The sequence below is a fragment of the Hyperolius riggenbachi genome, chromosome 11, assembly GCF_040937935.1.
Source record: "Hyperolius riggenbachi isolate aHypRig1 chromosome 11, aHypRig1.pri, whole genome shotgun sequence".
Taxonomy (NCBI): Eukaryota; Metazoa; Chordata; class Amphibia; order Anura; family Hyperoliidae; genus Hyperolius; species Hyperolius riggenbachi.
In genome coordinates this window covers 189,698,752-189,722,926 of record NC_090656.1, presented here as the reverse complement: position 1 = coordinate 189,722,926, position 24,175 = coordinate 189,698,752, and the positions used below count along the sequence as shown (strand labels likewise).

Below are 24,175 nucleotides of genomic sequence, written 5' to 3'. Positions count from 1 at the left end.
CTGGAGTCAGGAAGGAATTTTTCCCTTTTGGAGCTAATTGGACCATGCCTTGTGGGTTTTTTTTTGCCTTCCTCTGGATCAACAGGGGTATGTGGGGGACGGGCTGGAGTTGTACTTTGTACTGGTTGAACTCGATGGACGTATGTCTTTTTTCAACCAAAATAACTATGTAACTATGAGCCAGCACAGATGTAAGATGGCCGACGGAGCCGCGATTGCAGCCTTTTGGCGCCTCGTTCACGGTGAGTTTCCGTTTCTTCTCACCGAAAGTGGCATCATTCATTAGAGCAGATTCTGAGCTTTCCATACATGTATAACTTGTGGGGGTTTAAAAGAGCTGAAAGCGGAAATTTGTTCCGTTTTCAGCACAGCTCCAATTCTCTATGGGGATTTACGGTGGGTCCCCTAAAGTAGACTAGCTCCGTCTACTCATCAATCTCTTTCTCCTCTTCTGCATCCTGTTTGTCCACTGTGATCAATGGAATACTCTGTCCTCCATTTTGAAAATGGTCATTACCCCATAACAGCTTCCTAGTCAGCACACTGTTACACTGTAATATCACCCACTTGAGCCATAGGGAAACATGGACATTACCTTGCACATTCAGTTGTAATGGACAGCAGCTGATATATAACTGACAGCAACTGGTATATAACTGACAGCAATTGGTATATAACTGACAGCAACTGGTATATTTCAGTTCTGACAAAATATTTTCAGAACTGGAAGGGATCATTGTAAGAAGAAATCGGTGAGCTTCTGAGAGGAACTGGTGGTGATGTAAGTATGTAATATTAATTTGCAGCTATATCAAGCATTTATTTTTAATAATTTTACTCAGTTCAGGGTCCCTTTAAAATATCCCACAGAATTAACCCTGCTCACACCTGTTATTTGGACCAGCACACACCGCATCTGATAGTTAGCAAAGGAAGTGTACTTTAGTGGGGGCATACATTTAAAAATAGCGTAGGGTGATGCCGGTAAGGACATCTTATCTCTAACTTTATTTGCCTTTGAAAAACAAAAAATTGCTTTCTTAAAACAGAAAGAATTCTTTCTGTTTTAAGAAAGCAATTTTTTGTTTTTCTTAACATCTTAGTAAGGGGGCTTTTAGGACCATTGTAGTCCCTTACACACTCCAATGAGTTCTGGGTCACCATGAGCTTGCTGGTTAGTCTGTACCTCTTTATTTGCCTTTGTAGGACATTTCTAAAACATTAAAAACGTTAGTAACAAGATGTCATTACCGGCATCTTGCATTATTATACATTAACTGCTCCTAGCCATTGCATCTCCTCCACTTCCTGGTTCGTCTGCAGGGGCAGAAGCCACATGGTGACCTGACCTATAGAAAGCATTACAGATTTTACCTGCAATATTGCCACCTCATTTCTGAGCTGACTTTCTTGTCTGCTTGGAAACCTGAGTTTATCAATGACTTTTATGGCCACGTCTCTCCCAGTTTTGCGATGTTTTCCTTTAAAAGAAGATTACATAAGTAATGTTAAGCAAAATATTTGTGAGTAACACAAAATGGTACAATTGTAAAGCATTATTTTCCTTGTCAGAACATAATTGTTTCAATTGGTAACAAAGCTGTTCTACTGTATTTAATGTTGTAAATAAAAAACAACAACAACTACTCAACAACTAACTCTGCAATAAGTACAAGAGCTATAGTAAAGGATATCGCTATTTACCGTTCCCACTCTAACACCAGCAGATTTCTGCCGCAGGTCAGGTGACGTAAAGGGGGAGGGGGAGAAGGCTAGAATCTCTGATAGGAGTGCTGTAAGGCAGTTGTCCCCATTGTGGCTTTTAATCCTATGGTGGGGCCTTTTAAGAATTCTGTATGCACTTCTTCGCTTCCTAATTATGTATTTTAGGAGTGTTGATGACCAGAACATTAAGGGCCCGTTTCCACTACCCACCACGCACGGCTGCGAGACGCGCGGCGGCATTTCCTGCTCTGTGGGAAAGCAGACGAATCTCATGAGCCGTGCCATGCACGGCTATGGGATTCCCAGCCTCCCGCGCGAAAACTGTGGCCAGTGTCGGCCGAATAGCGATTCGGCCGGCGGCGCCATAGTTGCCTATGGGAGAGTTTCCCCGCGCGATTTGCCTGCGGGGAAACGCTCAGAATTTGGCCCGGTTTCCGCGCTAGTGGAAACGGGCCCTAAGAGGGGGTAGTGGTGACCAGGGGTGTAGCAATAGGGGGTGCAGAGGTTGCGACCGCATCGGCGCAGCGTTCTGTGCATGTGCAGTAGCGATTCTCCAATACTGCGCATGTGCAGAACGCTGCCGTGCACAGAGCCGCAACGCGTGGCCGGACAGATTTTAGGGGGACGCCAGTGCTGGCAAAAGGGAGTTGAAGGATGGCGCAGGCACGGGATGACTGCAGGGAGCTGCAAGAAGCCCCAGGAAAGTTAACACTGCTTTTTCTCTCCCCCCCCCCCTAAAGATTTTCTTTAACCACTTAAATACCAGCAGTCTCTGCCCCCTTAAGGACCAGAGACCGCTGGTACAGAAACGGCGGAATCCCGACAAATCGCCGCACATACCCGTCGCAACCGCCGCACGCTGGGAACCTGGGCCACCCACTCTGCCGTCTCTATGATGGCAGAGTTCCTGTGAGCCGGTCAGGAGCCACTTTCATTGGCTCCTGACCCTGTCTTTCAATGTAAGACAATGGGAACAGCTTAAATTGAAAGACAGGACCAGGAGTCTCCTGACCTGTTCACAGGGCTCTGCCGTCAGAGACAGGCAGAGGCAGTGAGCTGCGGCGACAGTCAGTGGGGATTAAGTGGCGAGATCTGCGGGAGCGACGGAAACGGCTAATTGAAATCTATGCCCTGCCAGCCAGGTGACCACCAAATTAGCTTGGTCCTTAAGTAGTTAAAGAACTGACTATTCACACGCTGCCCAATAGGGATGATCAAGTAGAATTTTTCAAGTTGACTCACCGCGAAGCAGCACCAATCTCACTTAGCAAGACTCTTGCGAGGTCAGAAGTAAAAGTAAGAATGTTAGAAAGTTCTTTCCATTGATTTTATGCCTTAATAGCAATCAATAGATTGCCAGGAGATTTTAAATGTGGGTAAATGAAACAGCTGTACATATATGACCAACTGGAAATCCCCGGGCAAATTTCAATGCTTTTGCAATCACTGTACAACCGCAACAGAACTGTACAAGAATTCCTGTCAAATATACTACAAGCATTTTGCGTGAAAACAATCATAAACAGAAGTAAAATGATTGAAAATAGAATAGTTTTTATCTCTATTTAAAAATGCTTTTCTAATAGAATGTGCCAGTTTTGCAAAATTCCAATCGGAGGTTCGATAACTCTGAAACTCTCGGAAAACTGCCAGCAACGATTTCACTAATCGCTACTGCACAATAGTTAATGTTATTCCCTTCAGCTATCAGTGGTGTTAGGGCCCTTTCACGCTGTGTTGCCATCAAATCGCAATGCAACGGAGTTGAAAAGTCGCACCACTTAGGCATACAGTACAATGAAAGTATGCCTTACTGCCACTATAATCACACGTGTTGCCCTGGAAACGCACAGCATGCTGTATGTTACTGCATTGGAACCCACCACACTAGATGTGAAAGCCCCATAGAAATATTATTGTGCCCAAGTGTGATGATATTGTCCGTTGCGAAACAATGCAACAGACTTTGTGTGAAAGGGCTCTTAATGTTGCAACTAATCTATTGGAATAGAAAAAGAGTGATTTTCTTCTAATTTTTAGACAAGACAAGACACAGAACATTTATATCGTGCTTTTCTCCTGGCAGACTCAAAGTCCCAGAGCTGCAGCCACTAGGGCATGCTCAGCAGGCAGTAGCAGTGTTAGGGACTCTTGCCCAAGGTCTCCTACTGACCGGGTGACGGCTTGCCCAGGTCTCCTGTGTCAGATGCAGTACACTATCCATCCACTAAGGTTTTAGGGTAGCATGAAGAATCACAGCTAAACATTCTTACCTCCGTACACAATGCCAAACTGCCCTGATCCCAGAACTTCATCAGGAAAGATTTGGTACATATGGCTGATATCCTGGAGGAAAACGTAGCTGAAGTTAACTGCAACACGTAAGTGGCAAAGCTTGCAAATTACTCCAAAATAATCAACAGCTAATTATGTAGTTGTCATTTTTGCATATTATCTTGACCAATTTCTGAGAGCAGTGCTCAAAGGATTAAAGGACACCTGGACTGAAAGGGATATGGAGGCGGCCATATTTATTTACTTTTAACCAATTCCAGTTGCCTGGCTGTCCTGTTGATCCTCTGCCTCTAATACTTTTTGCCATAGATCCCGCACAAGCATGCAGATCAGAGGTTTCTGACAAGATCAGCTGTATGCTTGTTTCAGGTGTGTGATCCAGATACTTCTGCAGCCATAAAGATTGGCAGGACTGGCAGGCTCCATATCTCTCTCACTTCAGGTGTCCGTTAAAGTGTACAAGAGACGATGAATTATAAAAGATTTATACATATCTGGGGCTTCCTCCAGCCCCCTCCGCATGGATCGCTCCTATGCTGTCTTCCTCCGCCTTCTCGGTGTCCCAGTAGAAGCCCCGAAAGTTTAACAAGTTGAGGCCAGTCGGCGCATGCGCAGTGCGACTGCATTCCCCCATCTCACTTCCGTGGCTGGGAGTGTGCCCAGGCGCAGTGCTCTCCTGGCCACAGGAGCGCTGCAGGGGGCACGCACTAAGATAGGTATGCGCCCCGACTGGCTAAACTTATGGGGCTTCTGCCGAAACACCGAGAAGGCGGAGGAAGACGGCGTGGGAGCGATCTGCGCGGAGGGGGCTGGAGAAAGTCTCAGGTATTTATGAATCTTTTATAATGAATCATCTCTTGTTTCCTTTAAACCTCTAGTACTTGATTATAAGTGCATTTTTATAGGAACACAATTATAAAAACAAACTAATCACTGCTCTCAGTATTGACACAATAAGTCCGGCAGCCAGACCTCCTAGCAGCTAACAGTTTATCCACTGCCATGGACTACATAACTGTGGGTGCAAATTACATGAGAGGAGACCTGACGGGGGTGGGGGTCCATTAACCATTGAAACATAGAATGCCGTCATAGCTGCGCAACGGATTGAGCCCTTTCAAGTGAGGTATTTTCAGAATTCTGGATCCATCATTTCAATCGATTCGGACAGAAGATTAAAATGATCAATCAGGCCGCCATGGTGCGGCATCGAACTCTGTTAGATTCGATCATAATGACAGAATTGGCCGGATATCGATGCCGCTAGGCAGAGCCGGGCCAAGGTCCTCCAGCTCCCATGGCTGAGACACCAAAGTGCCCCCCCGCCACCATTTCCTCCCAACCCAGCCGTCACACACTGATTGCTATTAGACTAAGAGGCGCTCCAGGGTCCCCAAATCCTTAATCTCTAGTTATCTGGCTTGCAGTCACTGCCATGTATCCCCTTTTTCTTATTTCTCTCTGCTTCAAACACAATAGCCAATGATAGCTAAGTGAGTTGTGTGCCCCTTCCTACACTGCGCCCTGAGGAAGGGCGACGCCCGAAACATGTCGTGTATTTTGTCATGCTTGGTTTCCTGTGAATACAGTGGTTGAAAAAGCCTTCTGAGTGCGGTCTCTGATTTCAACGATCTACACTGCGCCCTGGGGCTGGAGCCTCTCTCACCTCTGCTCGGCCCTGTCCTGCCGCTAGGTAGATTTCCAATAAATGGCATGCTGAAATCTATTGTAACTCAGAGTGCAGTGTGTGAACAGGTAATAAATCCCTCTCTGATCGCATCTGATTGTCAATGACAAACCATCAGATTGTCAATCATACAAAGTAACCAGGTTAGGCACAGGCAGACCACAAACCCAACTACCTCCAAAAAATGCATTCATGAAGTAATAATAATAATAGCAATAATCAAAATGACTTACCAGACTTTGTTCTGGTTCAAGATATGTTCCTGTTGAAAATGAAGCATAAAGACATTCAGATGGAAGAGTGTAAATAAAAATCCAAAGCAAACATGTACATTGCTTTCATCTTAAACGGAGACTTAAGCCAGGAATAAAAAAATCAGTTTTACTTACCTGGGGCTTCTACCAGTCCCCAGCAGCCGCCCCGTACCCTCGCAGTCACGGAGCCTCCGGTCCCCTGCCGCCAGCTAGTTTTGTTTTCACTGACAGGCCTTGACAGGGAATCAGCGGGCTTTCTACGGCAGCGCAGGCCTGGCCACGCGTATCAATCTTCAAGTTCCCGTCCTCAATAGTGTCCTGCACAGGTGCAGTACGCTATTGCGGATGGGAATGCGAAGAAAAATACACGTGGCCAGGCCTGTCAGCGAAACCGAAACTAGCTTGTGGCGGGGGACCGGAGGATCCGTGAGCGACTTCGAGGGCACAGGAGGGCAGGAGGGGGCAGGTAGAAGCCCCAGGCAAGTAAAACTGATTTTTTATTCTTGGCTTAAATGTCCCTTTAAATGTATTCTTTAGGGCTTCTGCACACACTTGCATTTCTCTTCATTGCAGCTCAGACCCTATTCAGCTACACTGGATAGGACCGCTCCGCGTTGTGCACAGAAATGCATGCAGATCTATGTAGTAGGAAAGCAGGGCTTCGCAGTTCATAAGTATGCCTATTAGTGTTGTGCACAGTATATTGTCCCTCTATATCGCACCCTGACACAGCTTAGTAACATCACAGTGTGTCCAGGCCATTAAAGAGGCACTGTAGTGACATATGCTAGATTGCAGTAAATACCGATTTATATATTAATTTTCCTGGTTTCAGCATCAGAAAGACTTCCTATATCTATATTGCTGTATGTTGACATGTAGCCTTGCCCTCCCAGTGATGTTTAGCATAGGCTGTTTAGCTATGCTAAATTCTAATCCCAGAGCATTCTGGGAGACTATTTATATTTTCTACTGGCTTTAGAATTATTGGTAAACGAACATACCGCAGAGACAGAGGCATAGCAATAGAGGTTGCAGAGGTTGCGACCACATCGGGGCCCTTGGGCCAGAGGGGCCCCGAAGGGCCCTTCCTCAACTGCTGTATTTGCTCTCCATTGGTCCTGTGCTCATAATAATCACTTCTATAGATACTTTGAATAGTATTAATCATTAAACTGTTCCCTATCCCCTTCTTGCACCTCTGTCACCGTGGTTGTCCTTGGCAGGTTTTGGTGCGCCGTATCAATTGTTATGTATAGAGTGCTTGGGGGCGCCAATGTAAAACTTGCATCGGGGGCCCACAGCTCCTTAGCTAAGCCACTGCGCAGAGATCGCCCGCCAGCTGTAAAGATTTCACCCCCTCAGCAATTAAACAGCCAAACTCTGGTGCAATACTGCTCTTAGCCAGCAGCTTTATAGCCACTTGAACCCCCTTAATAATAATGTATTTACTATTAAGCATAGTGGCAGGGAACAGATTTAGTTATGAGCATAGCACATCTCACCTGGGATACTTGGTTGGGGTGTTGCCTTCGGAGTGCTGCTCTCATTCATTCCGGGCATCAGGGCTTGGCGGATCATTCTATACCAGGCGTCTCCGGAATCTGCTTTATAGTGCCCACTGCGTGCCGAGGCTCGCCGCTCTCCCACATAATACACCAGCGTGTCTGTCAGTAGCTCAAAGCAGTGAGGTGTCTCTCCATCCTTGGAAAGCCCATTCAATTTATTATCAAATGCCTCAATGTGAAGAACATCAGACAGAGGAATTTCCTGAAAAATAATGAGCAGGTGAAATGGCATTTGTGCTGTCTTAATATCTGCAATAATGATCAAACAATAAGAACAGGCATGTCTCCAGCAAGTGAAATGCATGCTCAGTCGGATTCAGGTCAGGTGGTTGACTTGGCCATTGCATAACATTCCACTTCTTTACCTTCAAAAACTCTTTGGTTGTTTTTGCAGTATGCTTTGGGTCGTTTTCCATCTGCAAGAGGTTTTGAAGGTAAAGAAGTGGAATGTTATGCAATGGCCAATCACCTGACCTGAATCTGATTGAGCATGCATTTCACTTGCTGGAGACAAAACTGAAGGGAAAATGCCCCAAGAACAAGCAGGAACTGAAGACGTGCAATAGGGGCCTGGCAGAGCATCACCAGGGATGAAATACAGCGTCTGGTGATGTCTATGTGTTCCAGAATTCAGGCTGTAATTGACTACAAACGATTTGCAACAAAGTATTAAAAAGAGAGTTTGATTTATGATGATTATTCTGTCCCATTACTTTTGGTCCCTTGACAAGTGGGAGGCACATATGCAAACTTGTAATTCGTACACCGTTCACCTGATTTGGATGTAAATATCCCCAAACTAAAGCTGACAGCATGCAGTTAAAGCACATCGCGTTCAGTTCATTTCAAATCCATTGTGGTTGTGTATAGAGCCAAAAATGTTAGAATTGTGTCGATATTCCAAAATGTATGGACCTGACTGTATATAATCCCAGCGCAAGTCAGCTCTATCATGTGTTCATCTTGGCATGCCTGTATATATTAGATTGGAAATATCCAAATTATACACTTTTGCCTGTTTATGCCTGTCTCTGTTTGACATAGCATGATGTTTGGATAATTCAGATGCAGACATGAAATGTTCAGTCCTAGTTTAAGCAGGAATTGTGTTTAAAATGTTATCATTGACGTTTCTCACAGTTTGGGGGATCAAATGTTGGACATTTAAGGTGGCATATTTAATGACCGCCAGTAAAATTCAAGTGCGCAAGTAGCAAAGTATGTAACAGGCTCTGCGCAAATAGCACCACTCATGTTATGTACATAATGTGCACACTGCTTGTCTAACATGCACTGCATACTTTTGTATTTATTATCCCTAAAGTTCTAGTTGGCATTTACTTATATACCATAATTTCATTACCATTAACAATTTCTCACCTTGTAATACTTGCCACCAGTCTCATTATGGAATAGCGTAATGCATTTACTATCCAGTTGCCAGTAATGCTTTTTCCTCTGTAAAACAAAAAGACCACATTGAACACCCATGAAACTACATTCAGTTACTACATGCAACCTCCAATCTCAATATTTAGTATTAAACAAATCCTGTAGTGGTCCCAAGTTATATGAATACAAGATACGTATTTACTATCAACACTGTTGCTGTTTCTTATTCTGTAAAGGTTATCCTTTTCCTAATCCAACCAGCTGAACACTGTGATGTCATTTGACCATAGCATGGTCAGATTTGCAGCTCTCTCCAGCATCTCTGCTAACTCTCTTCTAGGCTCCGCCCTTCTGATAAGTCATACTGTCTGTTCTCTATGTGCTAGTACCAGATAGCACTGAACACACAATGCTGTTGGCTTGCACTCAGAGAGCAGACAGTAAAACTCATCAGAAGCTAGGGGGACAGGTCGAAGTTCTCATAGCGGCTGGACAGAACTGTAGATCTCAGTCCATGGTCGAATTTTAAAACCGAAACAACAGAGCTTTTAGCAAATACTTTTCTCTTTCTGGATACAATAGTGGATGCATATAACTCACTACAGGGTCTCTTTGACTTGTCTTCTTATACAAACAAACAAAAAAAGTCTGAAGAAAGTCTGTTAAACAGTGTTCCCCAACCCTGTCCTCAAGGCCCACTAACAGTGCATGTTTTGGGGAAATCCACAGAGGTAGTTAATCAGCTCTGCTGTGACACTAATTACCTCACCTGTGCATGTTTGTGGTTTCCTGCAAAACATGTACTATTGGTGGGCCTTGAGGACAGGGTTGAGGAACTCTGTGTTAGAAGACTGAAAGCTTACGCTTTGAATTTTACTTCTGCAATAAATGGTATTATTATTCTGAGTCAACCCCTCCTGCCTTAGGGCCGGTTCACACTTGCTTTAAAAATGTATCCGTGGATCCGTTTTTGGGCCCGGACCAAAACCGGAGCCACTGAAAATACTGAACAAAGAGTCCGGATTTGTCCGGACTTCACAGACACCCACGGACCCCGGATACACGAAGGGGTAGTGGAAGGCAATACAAAAACCGATCTCCCTCTTCACAGGCGATTTTGCACACAACAAAAACGGAGGGAAATATGGATTGCCTACTCCCCTTCTCCTCCCCTCTAGCCCCCCCCCATAGGTGTCCCCAGGTAGCCTGGAGGGGGTAGCAGCCAGAAAAGGGGGCAGCAGGCACAGCGGCGGGGAGGGCGGTCTGGCCCCCTCTCCCTCACCTGGATCCCCCAGTACCCGCTCCCCCTCCAGCTATTTGCACTATATGTAAAGTAATGTAATGAGCAGCGAGCGGGGAAGAAATTACTTCCTTCCTTCCTCCGCTCACCACGTGAATTCCTGCAGTGCCGCCCACTGAAGTATAGAGGGCGGCATTGCAGGAAATCGCGCGGCAGGCAGTGGAACGCAAGGAAGTTAACTGCTTCCTTGCTCGCTGCTGATTACATTACATATAGCGCAAATAGCTGGAGGGGGAGCGGAGGACAGGGGACCCAGGTGAGGGAAGGGGGGACCAGACCCTCCTCCCCGCCGCTGTGTCCACAGCCCCCCTTCCTGGCCGAGCTAGAGGGGGTAGCAGCCAGGAAGGGGGGCTGTGGGCACAGCGGCGGGGAGGGCGGTCCGGTCCCCCCTTCCCTCACCTGGGTCCCCTGTCCTCCGCTCCCCCTCCAGCTATTTGCGCTATATGTAATGTACTGTAATGAGCAGCGAGCGGGGAAGCAGTTACCTTCCTTGCGTTCCACCGCCTGCCGCGTGATTTCCTGCAATGCCGCCCTCTATACTTCAGTGGGCGGCACTGCAGGAAGTCACATGGTGAGCGGAGGAAGTAAGTAAGTAATTGCTTCCCCGCTCGCTGCTCATTACATTACTTTACATATAGTGCAAATAGCTGGAGGGGGAGCGGGTACTGGGGGATCCACGTGAGGGAGAGGGGGCCAGACCCCCCTCCCCGCCACTGTGCCTGCTGCCCCCCTTTCTGGCTGCTACCCCCTCCAGGCTACCTAGGGACACCTCTGGGGGGGGGGGGGGGGGGCATTGAGGGGAGGAGAAGGGGAGTAGGCAATCCATATTTCCCTCCGTTTTTGTTGTGTGCAAAATCGCCTGTGAAGAGGGAGATCCGTTTTTGTATTGCCTTTCACTACCCCTTTGTGTATCCGGGGTCCGTGGGTGTCCATGAAGTCCGGACAAATCCGGACTCTCTGTTCAGTATTTTCAGTGGCTCCGGTTTTGGTCCGGGTCCAAAGCCGGATCCACGGATACATTTTTAAAGCCAGTGTGAACCGGCCCTAAGGCAGGAGGGGTTGAATATGAATAATAATACCATTTATTGCAGAAGTAAAATGCAAAGCGTAAGCTTTCAGTCTTCTAACAGACTTTCTTTGGACTTTTTGTTTGTTTGTATAAAAAGACAAGTCAAAGAGACCCTGTAGTGAGTTTCTATGAAAGTATGAATAGGTCTGTTCATCAAAAAAGTACAGAACTTTTATTCATCTCCTTGATATTATGGTAAAGAGCGGGGAGTAGGAAAAAAGGTATTTATTTTTCAATTACCTACAGTAAGATGCCCTGGGAGATAACTTCACCATTAACTATAACTACACTTCTGTCCCAGTATACTTTCTGAGTAGACAGCTTCCTGTAGGCATAATCATGTGACCATAGCCCAGGGAAAATGAAAGAAAGGTTTTTTAGTTTTTAAGCAAAACTACTTTTGCAACACTACATATTTTCTGCTACAAGGTATTTGTTTTAGACACGTTGGGCCAGATAGGTAAAGTTGCCGTGCAGAGGGAGTAGTTTGGTTCAGCCACACAGTAGTTATCAGAGGTGACGTGCAAGGGCGTTTCTAGGAGATCTGGGGCACCCCTGGGCACCAAGAGGAATTGATTGTGCGGCATGCTTACAGCGCCGCAGCACAAAATGGGCGTGGTCATCCCACAGAAAGTGGGTGTGGTCATAGGTGGGGCCAAATGTACATGAACATAGCAGTGGCGTAGTTTAAATATATTCAATAGGCAGTATTTCACATAACTTTGCCCCTCACCTGGCTTCCGTCTTGTCTTCGGCTGGCTGGCTGGCCTGTGTGCTGTACTAGACTGGCGGTTATGCTGGGCTGCCTGGCTGGTGGTTATGCTATGCTATACTGGCCTAAATGGTGGTGATGCTGCGCTGGCATTGCTGGCAGTGATGCTGTGCCAGCCAGAGGCGTATCTAGAGGGGTGCAGGCATGGCTTGTGCCACGGGCACCACAGCCCCATGGGTGCCATATCTGCCCCTGTGCTGCAGCCATGCCTGCCCCCATGCCTCCCTGTCACTCAGACTTCAGATCAGATTAATTCAGTTATCTGGGAAACATGGCTGCTTAACTTATCCATGTATGGCACACACTTTGCTTAGTGTTAGAAAACAGGACAGAGAGTGAATAACAAGAGCTATCTCAAAAAAGTAACCTCAGCAATATCCTGAGCCAAAACACACAAGCAACCATAACACATGTACGCGATAAAGGATGCTGTTTTTAGAGCGGAAGGGGGCTCTGACTCGGGGTTGCGCAATTTCAGTGTTTGCCATAGGCGCTATATTACTCCGATACGCCCCTGGTGCCAGCCTGGTTGACGGTGATGCTGTGCCAGCTTGGCTGGTGGTGATGTTACACTGGCCTGGCTTTGCTAGGTGACTTGCTGGGGGCTTTGCCTGGCTGGGCAATTTGCTGGGGCATTTTGGGGGGCTTTGCTGGGCTGGGGGCTTTATTAAGCTTTGCTTGGCTGTATGCTTTGCTGGACTGAGACCAGGAGGCTTAGCTAGGCTGGGGGGTTTGCTCTGCAGGGGGCTGTGCTTTTCTGGGCCCTTGGGGCTTTGTTCGGCGGTAGATAGGTAGGTGCCTCCAGTATAGGTTAGATAGGTAGGTGCCCCCAGTATAGGTTAGATAGGTAGCTTCCCCCAGTATAGGTTAGATAGGTAGCTTCCCCCAGTATAGGTTAGATAGGTAGCTTCCCCCAGTATAGGTTAGATAGGTAGCTTCCCCCAGTATAGGTTAGATAGGTAGCTTCCCCCAGTATAGGTTAGATAGGTAGCTTCCCGCAGCGTAGGTTAGATAGGTAGCTTCCCCCAGTATAGATTAGATAGGTAGCTTCCCCCATTATAGGTTAGATAGGTAGCTTCCCCCAGTATAGGTTAGATAGATAGCTTCCCCCAGTATAGATTAGATTGCTTCCCCCAGCATAGATTAAATAGCTTCCCCCAGTATAGATGAAATATATAGCTTCCCCCAGTATAGATTAGATAGATAGCTTCCCCCAGTATAGGTTAGATAGGTGAGTACATTTGAAATCGGCGCCGGTAGACTTGGGTGCAGGATACAGCCGGTATATAGCTGATCCTGTTTCTGCACAAGTCCGGGCCGTTTTAATTACTATTCCCCCTCCAGGCCGCCATGAATAGTGTGGGAATGAAATAATTTGGTTTTCAGCGATTGCTGGAGGCCGAATTATTGTGTTTTTTAAGCAACCTCGGCTCCGTCTTCTGACGGAGCCAACGTTACTCACTGAGCGCTGCAATAGGAATGATTCCTATTGTAGTCTATGGAGGTGCCGGCTGCGCCCAAATCTAGCAGCGCTGAAAAGCACTGCTCCGTAGATAGGTAGCTCCCCAGCGTAGGTTAGATAGGTAGGTAGGGTCCCCCAGCGTAGGTTAGATAGGTAGCTTCCCCTGGTGTAGGTTAAACAGGTAGCTTCTCCTAGTGTAGGTTAGATAGGTAGCTCCCTGGGTGTAGGTTAGAGAGTGTCCCGATTAAGGGCACTGGGCGGAGCGGACAGTTAAAAACTCACCTTCCTTCAGATCAACACAGGCACAGCTTCCATGTGCTTCCGACTTCCTCCTTTGGCGTCCCTCGAATTGGTAACAGCACCCCCTGTGATGACATCGGTCAGGTCATCACAGGGGGCGCTGCAACCAAGGTGACGGACGCCGGGGAAGGAAGCCAGAAGCACATGGAAGCTTTTCCTGTGTCGATCTAAAAGAAAGTGAGTTTTTAACTGCCCTCTCTCCCTCGCCGCTCCACCCAGTGCCCCCTCCTGCCGCTTAATCTGATCCGGGGCACCATGGGAACGAGTTCGGGGTGCTGCCCCGGATCAAAGGCCCTAGCGACGCCCCTGGTGACCTGCAATTGCACATTATCAACTGCAGAGAAACTGTGATTTATAGCCCTGGGTTATTAACCCTTATAATGAAAAAGAAAGTAAATGTGAACACAAGCAAATTCTAAGTAGGTATTCTAAGTAGGTATTATACATAAACATGTGACCCTGAAGTGAGCTGTAAGAAACAAGGTAGATACTCACCCATTTAAAGCAAGCTTGAAGTGAAAAAAACCCCAAAAAAACAGATTCTCACCTATGGAGAGCGAAGGTTCTGGGTCCTATAAAGCCTTCCCGATCCTGTCACGGTCCCCTTGTTCCAGTATTGTCATGTCCATTAGCAGTATTCGACCGATGGGTCGAACACTGCTCTGGCTGCCAGGGTGGCTCCTTACTGTGCATGCGCAAGTAATTGCACATAGGTAATATGGACCTCTGAATCCCATAGAGCTTCTGCACTCCTCCCTTGGTCTGCAGTCCCCCCGGTGAAATTATTTGACCAGGATATGTCTTTGGCCCTTCTCAGGCAGGCTTTGGAAGTATTCATGTCCCTGAGTACTTCCAAGATGAGCGGATCTGTGTTGCACGTACACGAGTCCATACTCGCACATTCGTGGGTAAGAACGCGGCCATCTTTGGGAGCACATGTGATGAACGTGCTTCCAAAGCCTTTCGGAGGAACATCATTTAAAAAGAAAACAGTAGTATAACGCAGTAAGGGAGATAGGGCAGGAAACGCTCAAAGGGATCCAAAGCCTTCCCTCTATATATAGTACACATGCAGGTCAGATGTTTCTGACAATATTACCAGAGCTGACAATATTAGCTGCATACTTGTTTCTGGTGTAATGCAGACACTACTGCAGCCAAATAGATCAGCAGGGCTGCCAGGAATCTGGTATTGTTTAAAATCCCTCTCACATCGGATTCACTTTAACCTCATTAGCGGTGATCCCCAGTCGGCTCGGGCCAGAAATTCGCTGCTCAGAGTGGTAACCCCGAGTTGGATCCATAGGAGGTGAGTAATGTGAAGGGCTCCCACAGATCTATCTAGCAGTATGATTTTTAGGGTCTAAAAGCGTGTGAAGAAAAAAAAATTGCACCGCTTTCAGACACTAAAATCCAGAAATAATCATAACGCCAAGAAGAGAAGCTAAGGAAATCAGCCCCTCCCTGCTACAGTACGAATTATGTGCAGTGGGTTCACCAATGAAGCAGACATTGCCAGTTTACTCACCATACTGTCTTTGCTGGTAAAATGGACCAACCAACCTTCAAACAATACACAGCTGTTTTTCTTCTTGTTATATCGCACAGACTGCACAACTCTCATGAGTGGAATGAAGTTACTAATTAAAAAGACAAACGTTTTAGTGAGTTTGTGACAGAACAACTGATGAAAGCAACTAAGCAATTACCATATATCACAAAAGGCATAAGGTATATAAAAATACTACTAAGTCTACAAAAATACTGCATTTACCTACTAAATATAGCTCTGTCACGTTGACCTTTATCCAAATTTGTAATTACAATTTATAGTTTATAGAACAGGCAGATTTTCTTGCAAACCCAAATCTCTGAGATTATTAGATTCCAAATGAATGTGAGCTAGCCGGAAATTTTCATTAGTAGCTGCAGTAACGGTCGCTAAAGACATGACCTATGGCCAGGACCAGGGGCATTGCTAGAGCCTAGCACCTGTGGCATGTGTCCCAGGTGTGTAGGCAGGTGACCCGGGTCTTCAGTCACCACCGTCAAATGGATATTGTTTTTTTAGCCCTCACCACACAACTTAATACAAATTAAAACACTGAACATCCAAATGTTCGGATGATCCAAAATCAGCTTATGCAGCAATCATAGAGAAAAACCTCTTCTGACATACAGACTGTTCCTGGATGTTCAACAATCAACTATCAACTGAGATGGAATGCAAGCCTTGCATAGTGCAATCTGCTACACAAAAGTGGCCCAAGCAGTAAACGAAGACAACAGTAGAAGGCACACAAAATTATATAAAACAATTAAAAACAGCTACTTACACACACTTTAATCTTTGCTTACTTGTGGGTCATATATTATAAACAATACACCACAGATCTATACTTTGGTCCCGTTCACATCTAAAATGGCAAAACTGTGGCACTAAGCGCTAACGTTTTGCTCAAGTGATTTTATCGGGATTAGCACGGTAAAAATCACTGGACACTTCCGGGATTTCAGAGCGATCGCGGTCAGCGCTTTATAAACACTGTACCGAGATCGCTTCTGAATCGCTTCAAAAATGCTGCAGGTAACACGTTTGCGATTGGTGCTAATCGCCAGAAGCCCGCCAACGAAACCAATCGCGGCAGTGAGAACACTGCCATAGGTAACATAGCACTAGCGCTTTAAAAAGCACTAGTGCTTTAGCGATTAGCGGGAATCGCCCACTAATCGCTTAAGTGTGAATGGGCCCTTACTTTACAAGGCTGGTTTTATAGCAACTATCTACCATCAGGCTGACATACTTTAACTGCAATGTGTAGATCCTTTACAAGACAAGGCTCCCCACTATAAAGCTCTTATTCATACCACAGCCCGCGGGGCCAAGTAAATGTGGTTAAAATAAGGCCGTCCTACGCCTTCAGCCATAATACAAACACATTTCCTTACAAAACAAAACCCCAGCCAAAACATACTAGATATACATGTTGTACAAATACTGGAATGCAGTTATTTAATGTTAATAATTATTCTTTACATTTACTGTATTCTGATGTTTAATGAACAATTTTAGAGCTTTGATAATTTGTATTGCCAAACTTTGAAGAAAACCCAATAAAATTTTAAAGTAAAAAAAAAAATTAAAATTAAAATGAAGGTAAATGTTGGCTTACCTTCACCTGAATTAACTGGTCAGTTTTTCAGACTTTTTATTTAACTACTGTAAAAAAAAATACAGACAATGAGTTTCGAAGTTCAGAGCAGCTTCCTCAGGTCAAAAAACAAAATGCTGAATCTCCAGAGTGGTAGAGCTCTTAACTCTATTAAGTCTGAAAAACTGACTAGCTGATTTACATAGAGATAGACCAACACTTACCTAATTTTTAAACATTTTTTAATTGTTTTATATTGAGTACCTCCTACAGTTAGTGTCTTTTCCGGTGTGGCAAAACCAGTCCGTGGCTATCACAAAGGTCACTATGACATTAATAAACATTAAATTATTATGAAACAATATCAATTACCTGTCAAACATTGGGTTGTCACATGCACAAACAGTGCTTGCCGTGTCTGTGCTCTTCACAGACATCTCCTCTTCATCGGGGGTACTTCCACTGAGGCTGACAGGCCTGTCACTCATCTCATCTTCAGGTTCCTGACTACTCATTTCTCCATCTGTTGTATAAAGGGCCTAAGTAAGCAGCATGCCTTTTACAAAATGGCTACTATCTTGCTAACCAATGAGAAACAATAAAGGACAAAAGTGTTGAACTCAATTTTTTGTTCTGAAGTAAAAGAAAAGATAATGTATCAGATAAGGTGAGATAACTCAGGAGATCAAAAGATAAAGGGTCCCATGCAATTACACATCTCACCAGCATAATAGGGAAATTGAAGTGAGGGGAATATCGAAGCTGCCATATCTGTTTCCTTTTAAATAATACCGGTTGCCTGGCTGTCCTGCTGATGTCTTTTTTTGCAGTAGTAACTGAATCACACACCTGAAACAAGCATAATCAGTAGTAATGATGTACTAATGTAGTCAGACTGTAGTCAGAAACGCCTGATCTGTATGCTTGATCATGGTCAATGGCTAAAAGTATTAGAGGCAGAGGATCAGCAGGACAGCCAGTTTACATTGTTTATAAAGAGATAAATGTCAGGCTCCACATCCCTCTCACTTCAGGTTCCCTTTAAAGGGCACCTGTGACTTTAAAAATAGAAAAAGTTAGATACTCGACTTCCCACCAGAGCCGGATCATCCAAAAGGCAAATCTAGGCAGTTGCCTAGGGCCTGGGCAGAGTCTAGGGGACTGGCGGAAGCTAGTCCCCGCCAAATCTTAGGGCTCATTCACACTAAGTGAGTTGCAGTGAATTTTGATTCACTGCACATAGCATGCATTTTTCATGGGAGCATGAAAGTCCATAGGCTTTCATTTTATCATTCACACTACAACAGTGAGTTCAGAGCCGGTATAAGGTCCTCCAGCACCCAAGGCTGAGACACCAAAGTGCGCCCCCCATCCCTCCCCAGCCATCACACACTGATTGCTTTGCTATTAGACTAAGAGGCGCCCCAGGGCCCCCAACACCTTAATCTCTAGTTATCTGGCTTGCAGTCACTGCCATGTATCCCCTTTTCTTATTTCTCTCTGCCACAAAAACAATATTGGAATGATAGCTGAGTGAGTTGTGTGCCCCTCCTACACTGCGCCCTGAGGCTGGAGCCTCTCTCGCCTCTGCCTTGGCCCGGCCCTGAGTGAGTTGCTGTGCAGTGCATTTCAACTCGCCGGGAGTTAAAACTCATGGAAATGTGTGGAAATGCACAGCAACTCACAAACCCATTCATGCATTTTAGCTCACTGACTAGTGTGAATGAGCCCTTGCTAAAAAAGAAAGCACAGTAGCATGGAGCAATTGGTGCACATCATTTTCCTCTGTACAGCTTTGCTATCAGTGCTGCAGACTACCCAGCAAGCTCATGGTGAACCAGAACTCCTAGGAGTGTGTAAGGGGCTACAAAGGACCAAAAAGCCTCCATACTAGAATGTTATGCAAAACAAAAGTTTGCCTTCTTAAAGCAGAAGGAATCTGCGATAATTCATGTTGGAGTGAGCATATGATGTCTCCCATGATGCATCACTGCTGAATATGCAAATTATCCCTTTTTGTCTCTGTAAGCTAACCACACCTCCAAAACCACTGGAATGCAATGATGTGCCAGCTTGTTAATTACTGAGCCACAATAATCCAACATGCATACAGACTGTTTCAGATTGCTTGATCCTCATCAGTGCATGGCATAGATTAATATGGCTCTATAGGGTAGGATTTAAAACCAGGCATGGGCTTTTCAGAAGTTTACTACTCTAAATTGGAATTCAAATGAAGTTTAATGACTTCACCTGTGACCGCGCGGGGGGGGGGGGGGGGGGAGGGAGGTTGGGGGGGGGTGTGTGTTAACTCACCCAGAAGTCTTTGAGGGTGTCTGCGTTTCATTACGCATCATAGGTGTAATGAAAGCCGCCTATGGCGCGTAATGGAATGCAGACATCCCCGAAGACTTCTGGGTAAGTCAACCCCCCTATCCCGCGGTCACAGGTGAAGTCATTACACTTCATTTGAATTCCGATTTAGAGTAGTAAACTATTTAAAAGCCCATCCCTGCTTGAAACAACCAGAGTTGCACATTGCCCAGCAAGCAATGCTAGAGAGTTATATCTACATCCAGCAAACATTATCCTCCTATACAGGGAAGTGGACTCAAAACAGGCAGCTCTAGAAATTCAGCAGAATGCTTCAGTTGTCCAGATTTCAGAGCAGTACCAGTTTTCTCTTGTACATATCAATATTGAACTCTAGAACAGGGACTGCTGAATTCAACACATCATACATACAGTGGTGCAACTAAGGAACTTGGGGATCCAGTGTGAGTTTTACATGGGACCCCAAGCAGACTATTGATGTGAATCCCCACAACCTAACAAGGACAGCTGCAGTGTGAGAGAGGTGTATTTAAAGCATGGAAACAGCTTGTTAAGGATTACTACTATTCAATGTAGGTATAAAGGTGTTCATTGCCAGCATAACACCAATGAAAAACTAATCAGATAGATAAAGGAGGGCTCCTAGAGGGGACCCAGTGCAGTCACAACCTCTGCATCACCTGTTGCTACGCCACAGCATATATATGCTCACATTACTGTCAGTGTTACCTTCTCCTTCACTGTTTAACACTTCTCCAAGACACTCATCGGGAACATCTTGTACACACCGCCTGTGACAGTTAAATCTGCAGTCTGTGAGGAGAAAATGTGCACAGTTAAAGAGGCACTGTAATGGCACATACATAAAAACACAAATGCTTGACAGTCTGCACTGATCTATATCACCAACAAAGTTCATGTACTTATAGCCCTATATACAATAACGTGTGTGACACAGCCTTAACACTAGGCATATATCAAAAGAATCAAGCACTAGGCCATTGTGTCAACAAAAGAATACATGCTTTTAATTGTATAAATCGGTGATAGATCCACTCCCTTGTAGAAAATACACATCAATTAGCAAAAATCGAGCACCAATTGTACAAATAGATTAAAAACAAGATAGATTCATAAACCAGCCTTTAATGGTATTTGGTACGGCTAAAACATATTATACAGGGAATTTGGTAATTTTCTGGCCAGAAATATAACAACACACTCGATCCATTCGCCTGCGCATACATACACTAAATTGCACTGTGCTGTGCTGTGGGTAAAGTTGGGGCTCCCCTTAAAGGACACCCGAGGCGAAAAACGAATGAAATAAACAATTGTATCTATCCTCCTTCTCCTAAAAATGACTTTTTAAAGAAAATCTGTATTAAGAAAAAACACTCCTGGGGGGTATTCACCTCAGGAGGGGGAAGCCTCTGGATTCTATCGAGGCTTCGATAGATTCTAGCTGGATTCTAGCGATACAGCTCCCCGAATGGCAAGGATGTAAACATTTACCTTCCCGGCTCCAGAGCAGGTGCAATAGGGTCTCGGCTCCAAAATAGGAGGAGATAGCCGATCCCAGTCAGGTCCGCTTTACTGCGCAGGCTCAAGTCTGCGCCTGCACAGTAGAGCGGACCTGACTGGGATCAGCTATTTCCGTCTATTATCGAGCGGAGAGCCGCAATAGCGCCACCGCTGGAGCCAGGGAAGGTAAATATCGCACAGCCTAATAAATTGTCGGCTCTGCCTTCCGAGGGGCAGACAGAGACCACAGTGAGAGAGACTAGGCCCCTGGCTGTCGTGCGAACCAGTGTTTGTGGCAATAACAGTGCCAAATAGAAAAATCAATTTAGCATAGGAAGGCTCCCTATGCTAAATTGATTTTTCTATTTGGCACTGTTATTGGCCTGATAAGAAATTCCCCTTTTTATCTCTTTCATAGGCCCAGTGCACACCGAGCGGTTTTTGGAGCGATCCGCCGGCCGCATCCGCCTACAAAAACGCTTGTCTAATGTATTGCAATGGGATGGTGCACACCGGCGGTTTGCGGTTTTTGCCAAGCCTCCTGCTGCGCGTTTGCGGATTTCGGAAGCGTTTCGTCCTCAATGTAAAGTATAGGAAAAACGCAAACCGCTCTGAAAAACGATACTTCAGAGCGGTTTGCCAGGCATTTTTGTTACAGTAGCTGTTCAGTAACAGCTTTTACTGTAACAATATGTGTAATCTGCTACACAAAAACGCACCCAAAACCGCTAGGTATGTTTAGAAAACCTCTCTAAACATACCTAGAATCGCTCTGAAATCAGCTCCCAAAACCGCTAGCGTATTGCGGATCTGCTAGCGGTTTTGGTGTGCACTGGGCCTTACTCTCAGAAGCCATTTTCTGCTATGAAAGTGTTTTATAGTTAGAATTTCTTATCAGTGAGGGTCACAATGTAGTCACTTCCTGTCTGAGTCAGCTACTTACATACCTCATATTTAACTCTTTCAGGTAGAGAAAGAAAAAAAGGAACAAAGCATAGTTATTTGTGTGCTAGGCACTGTACATACACATGCCTATTCATCATGTCACATGTCACTTCGGGTATCCTTTAACATAAAGATTTCGTCATTGAGGTAAGCTACCTTGGTTCCTTTTCAATTTTAAATTGCTTTTAAAAGCTTTTATCTACCAGGGAACCTCTTTTCCCAAATTATGCATTTCATATTAGGCTAAGTAAGTATTGACTGTACTAGTGGATACTCTTGCTTAGAAACACCACTAACGAGAGGCACCTGTACCCAGGATTTCCCCACTTCTCTGCAGAGTCCTACCATATTCCACTATCACTCGTTGTTGATGCTGCTGCAGTATCTGTGCTTCATGTAACCATCTCTATGCCACGCACCCCATGCCGTGTATCTTTCTAGTATGTGCTGCTCAGCAGTGTTACAGAAAAACAAAATAGAGAGCTGGAACAGGCATATTCACCAATGTGTTGCATCATGTCTGTTTCTAAGCTGAAAATGGTCATCTGTGAGCTTGTGTGATGTGCAGCTCTGCTGCGTGCATGAGAGGTGAATGCTCCTTGTACTTTGTAGTATCCATAAAATGCTGCGTATAACCGGCCTTTTGCATAAAATATTCATAGATAGACACCTAGTTCTAGACCTGGTTCTTGGTGGCCAATGGGTGAAGCTGTTGTGGCATTCCCTAACACCCCCATGTAAAGTCATGGAATTAAACTGTATTGTACTGTGTTGGAGCAGAATGACAAATAGTAAGACAAATGGGAAACTCTTTACCTTTGCATTGCATGCCCTGTCTGAATAGTCCCTTGAGCAGCCGTCTACAGTGCTGACAGATGGTGGGCCGTGTGTATGTATGAACCTGGAAGGTGTGTGGAACCTTAAGTCTGTTCATTTCCTGCCAGTCCTTCCATATTGGACGTCCGCCGACTGATGGGATACGAGATTTCTTGAAGACCTGTAACGGGAGACAGAAGTATTATCAGTGAGACAAACAGGCCTCTTAAGGTCACAGAGAGAAACCATTAGCACAAGTGGAATACAGATGCTGTGGCTGGAAAACAACCACATTTCAACATCACGAGCTGAACTGGCCAGAAAATAACCACATCAAAACATCATCAACGCTACCTGCACCAGACACGTTACTTACAGACTTCCATTATTCCAGAACTTTACCATGGGCTTTGGCCAAGCAGCCCTCAACGTTTCAAAACATTCAACTCTCTACTATGCTGTGACGAACATTACGGAAAGTCGTGCGCAAGCACCAACGATTTTCGTATGGTCGTGCGCAATTACTGTCAGTCCTGTGTAAATGTACAATAGATGTCCCTTTTCCTCTCTTCTTACTGAGAGCAACAGTAACCTTCCCCCACATCCTGTGTCAGGAAAGAATTTCACAAGTGGCCAACTCCCCTGCCGAGAAGCCATTTGGCTACACAGCTCATCTTCCCCCAAAAGAAAAACGAGCTCAACCTGTAAGTTTAAAAATTCCCTCCAAGCTCATAGCCTCAAACAAAGGGAACGTTAATTTATTAATAATTCAAAATAGGTTTGGCACAGCAAGACAAAAATTACATTCCCTGATACCTAGGAAACAGTTCTGTCATTCACCTGAATTATAATTTTCTAGCTATCAGGAATCAATAGAGAAACCACTTTATCCTGCCTGCGTAGAGCGAATGCAATAGCATAGGCGTGTATAACCGCGTTTGATACAGGGTCGCAAGCCGCCTATGAATATAGTCTCGGATTTGCGATGCGCCAATCTGGGGCGGAGTTACGCAGATTATTAATAATCGGTACATTTCTTACTCTGAGTCTGGGGGGCGGCAACCTGCTGATTAGGAGGTAAACCCGCCTTAAACACACCTACTTTCCAGGTAGTGACAGCCCCAAGACTCAGGTCCTATAAAAGTGGGGCGGGACCAAACCTGCCCAGTTCTCCAAATTCCATCGACCAGGAACGTTCATGCAGGCGCTTAAGGAGAGCCAGCGCCTGCAGTGCTCAAGACTTCTAAATCTGAATGCCTACTTTTAAACTGGACTATTTTTCTTCATTCTTCAAATGCACTGCTCAGCATAACTAAGTAAGAATTTTCTGATTTTATTCCCTTTTATTTTTAAGCTCTGTGTGTATATGTTAATTGGTGTATATAACTGTATGTAATGCATTTTTGTTATTAAACGTTTTAAAAATCGTTTAGCGGTTATGACCTGTTGCTGAACATACACAATCGTACCTATTCTCTTGAACTCGCTACCCTGTGTTTAATAGAAGTATACCTTTATAACCCGCATGCGAGAACCCGGCCCAGATATAACGATCTGACCCAGGTTCCTGCATACTGCTA

At 45.2% G+C, this 24,175-nt stretch overlaps 1 protein-coding gene across 3 annotated transcripts in view; it reads right to left on the bottom strand.

Moving 5' to 3' along the window:
* The window catches only part of LOC137538987 (serine/threonine-protein kinase D3-like), a 195,860-nt gene that overhangs the window by 23,510 nt on the left and 148,175 nt on the right, over window positions 1-24,175 (bottom strand). For all 3 annotated transcript variants that reach the window (XM_068261442.1, XM_068261443.1, XM_068261441.1), the window contains exons 6-14: window positions 22,596-22,776; window positions 20,040-20,123; window positions 17,349-17,499; window positions 15,353-15,464; window positions 8,910-8,987; window positions 7,467-7,731; window positions 5,941-5,969; window positions 3,999-4,071; window positions 1,375-1,481 (exon numbers count right to left, since the gene is read on the bottom strand). In XM_068261442.1, coding sequence (XP_068117543.1) covers window positions 1,375-1,481; window positions 3,999-4,071; window positions 5,941-5,969; window positions 7,467-7,731; window positions 8,910-8,987; window positions 15,353-15,464; window positions 17,349-17,499; window positions 20,040-20,123; window positions 22,596-22,776 — 1,080 coding nt within the window. The remainder of the gene's footprint in view (window positions 1-1,374; window positions 1,482-3,998; window positions 4,072-5,940; window positions 5,970-7,466; window positions 7,732-8,909; window positions 8,988-15,352; window positions 15,465-17,348; window positions 17,500-20,039; window positions 20,124-22,595; window positions 22,777-24,175) is intronic.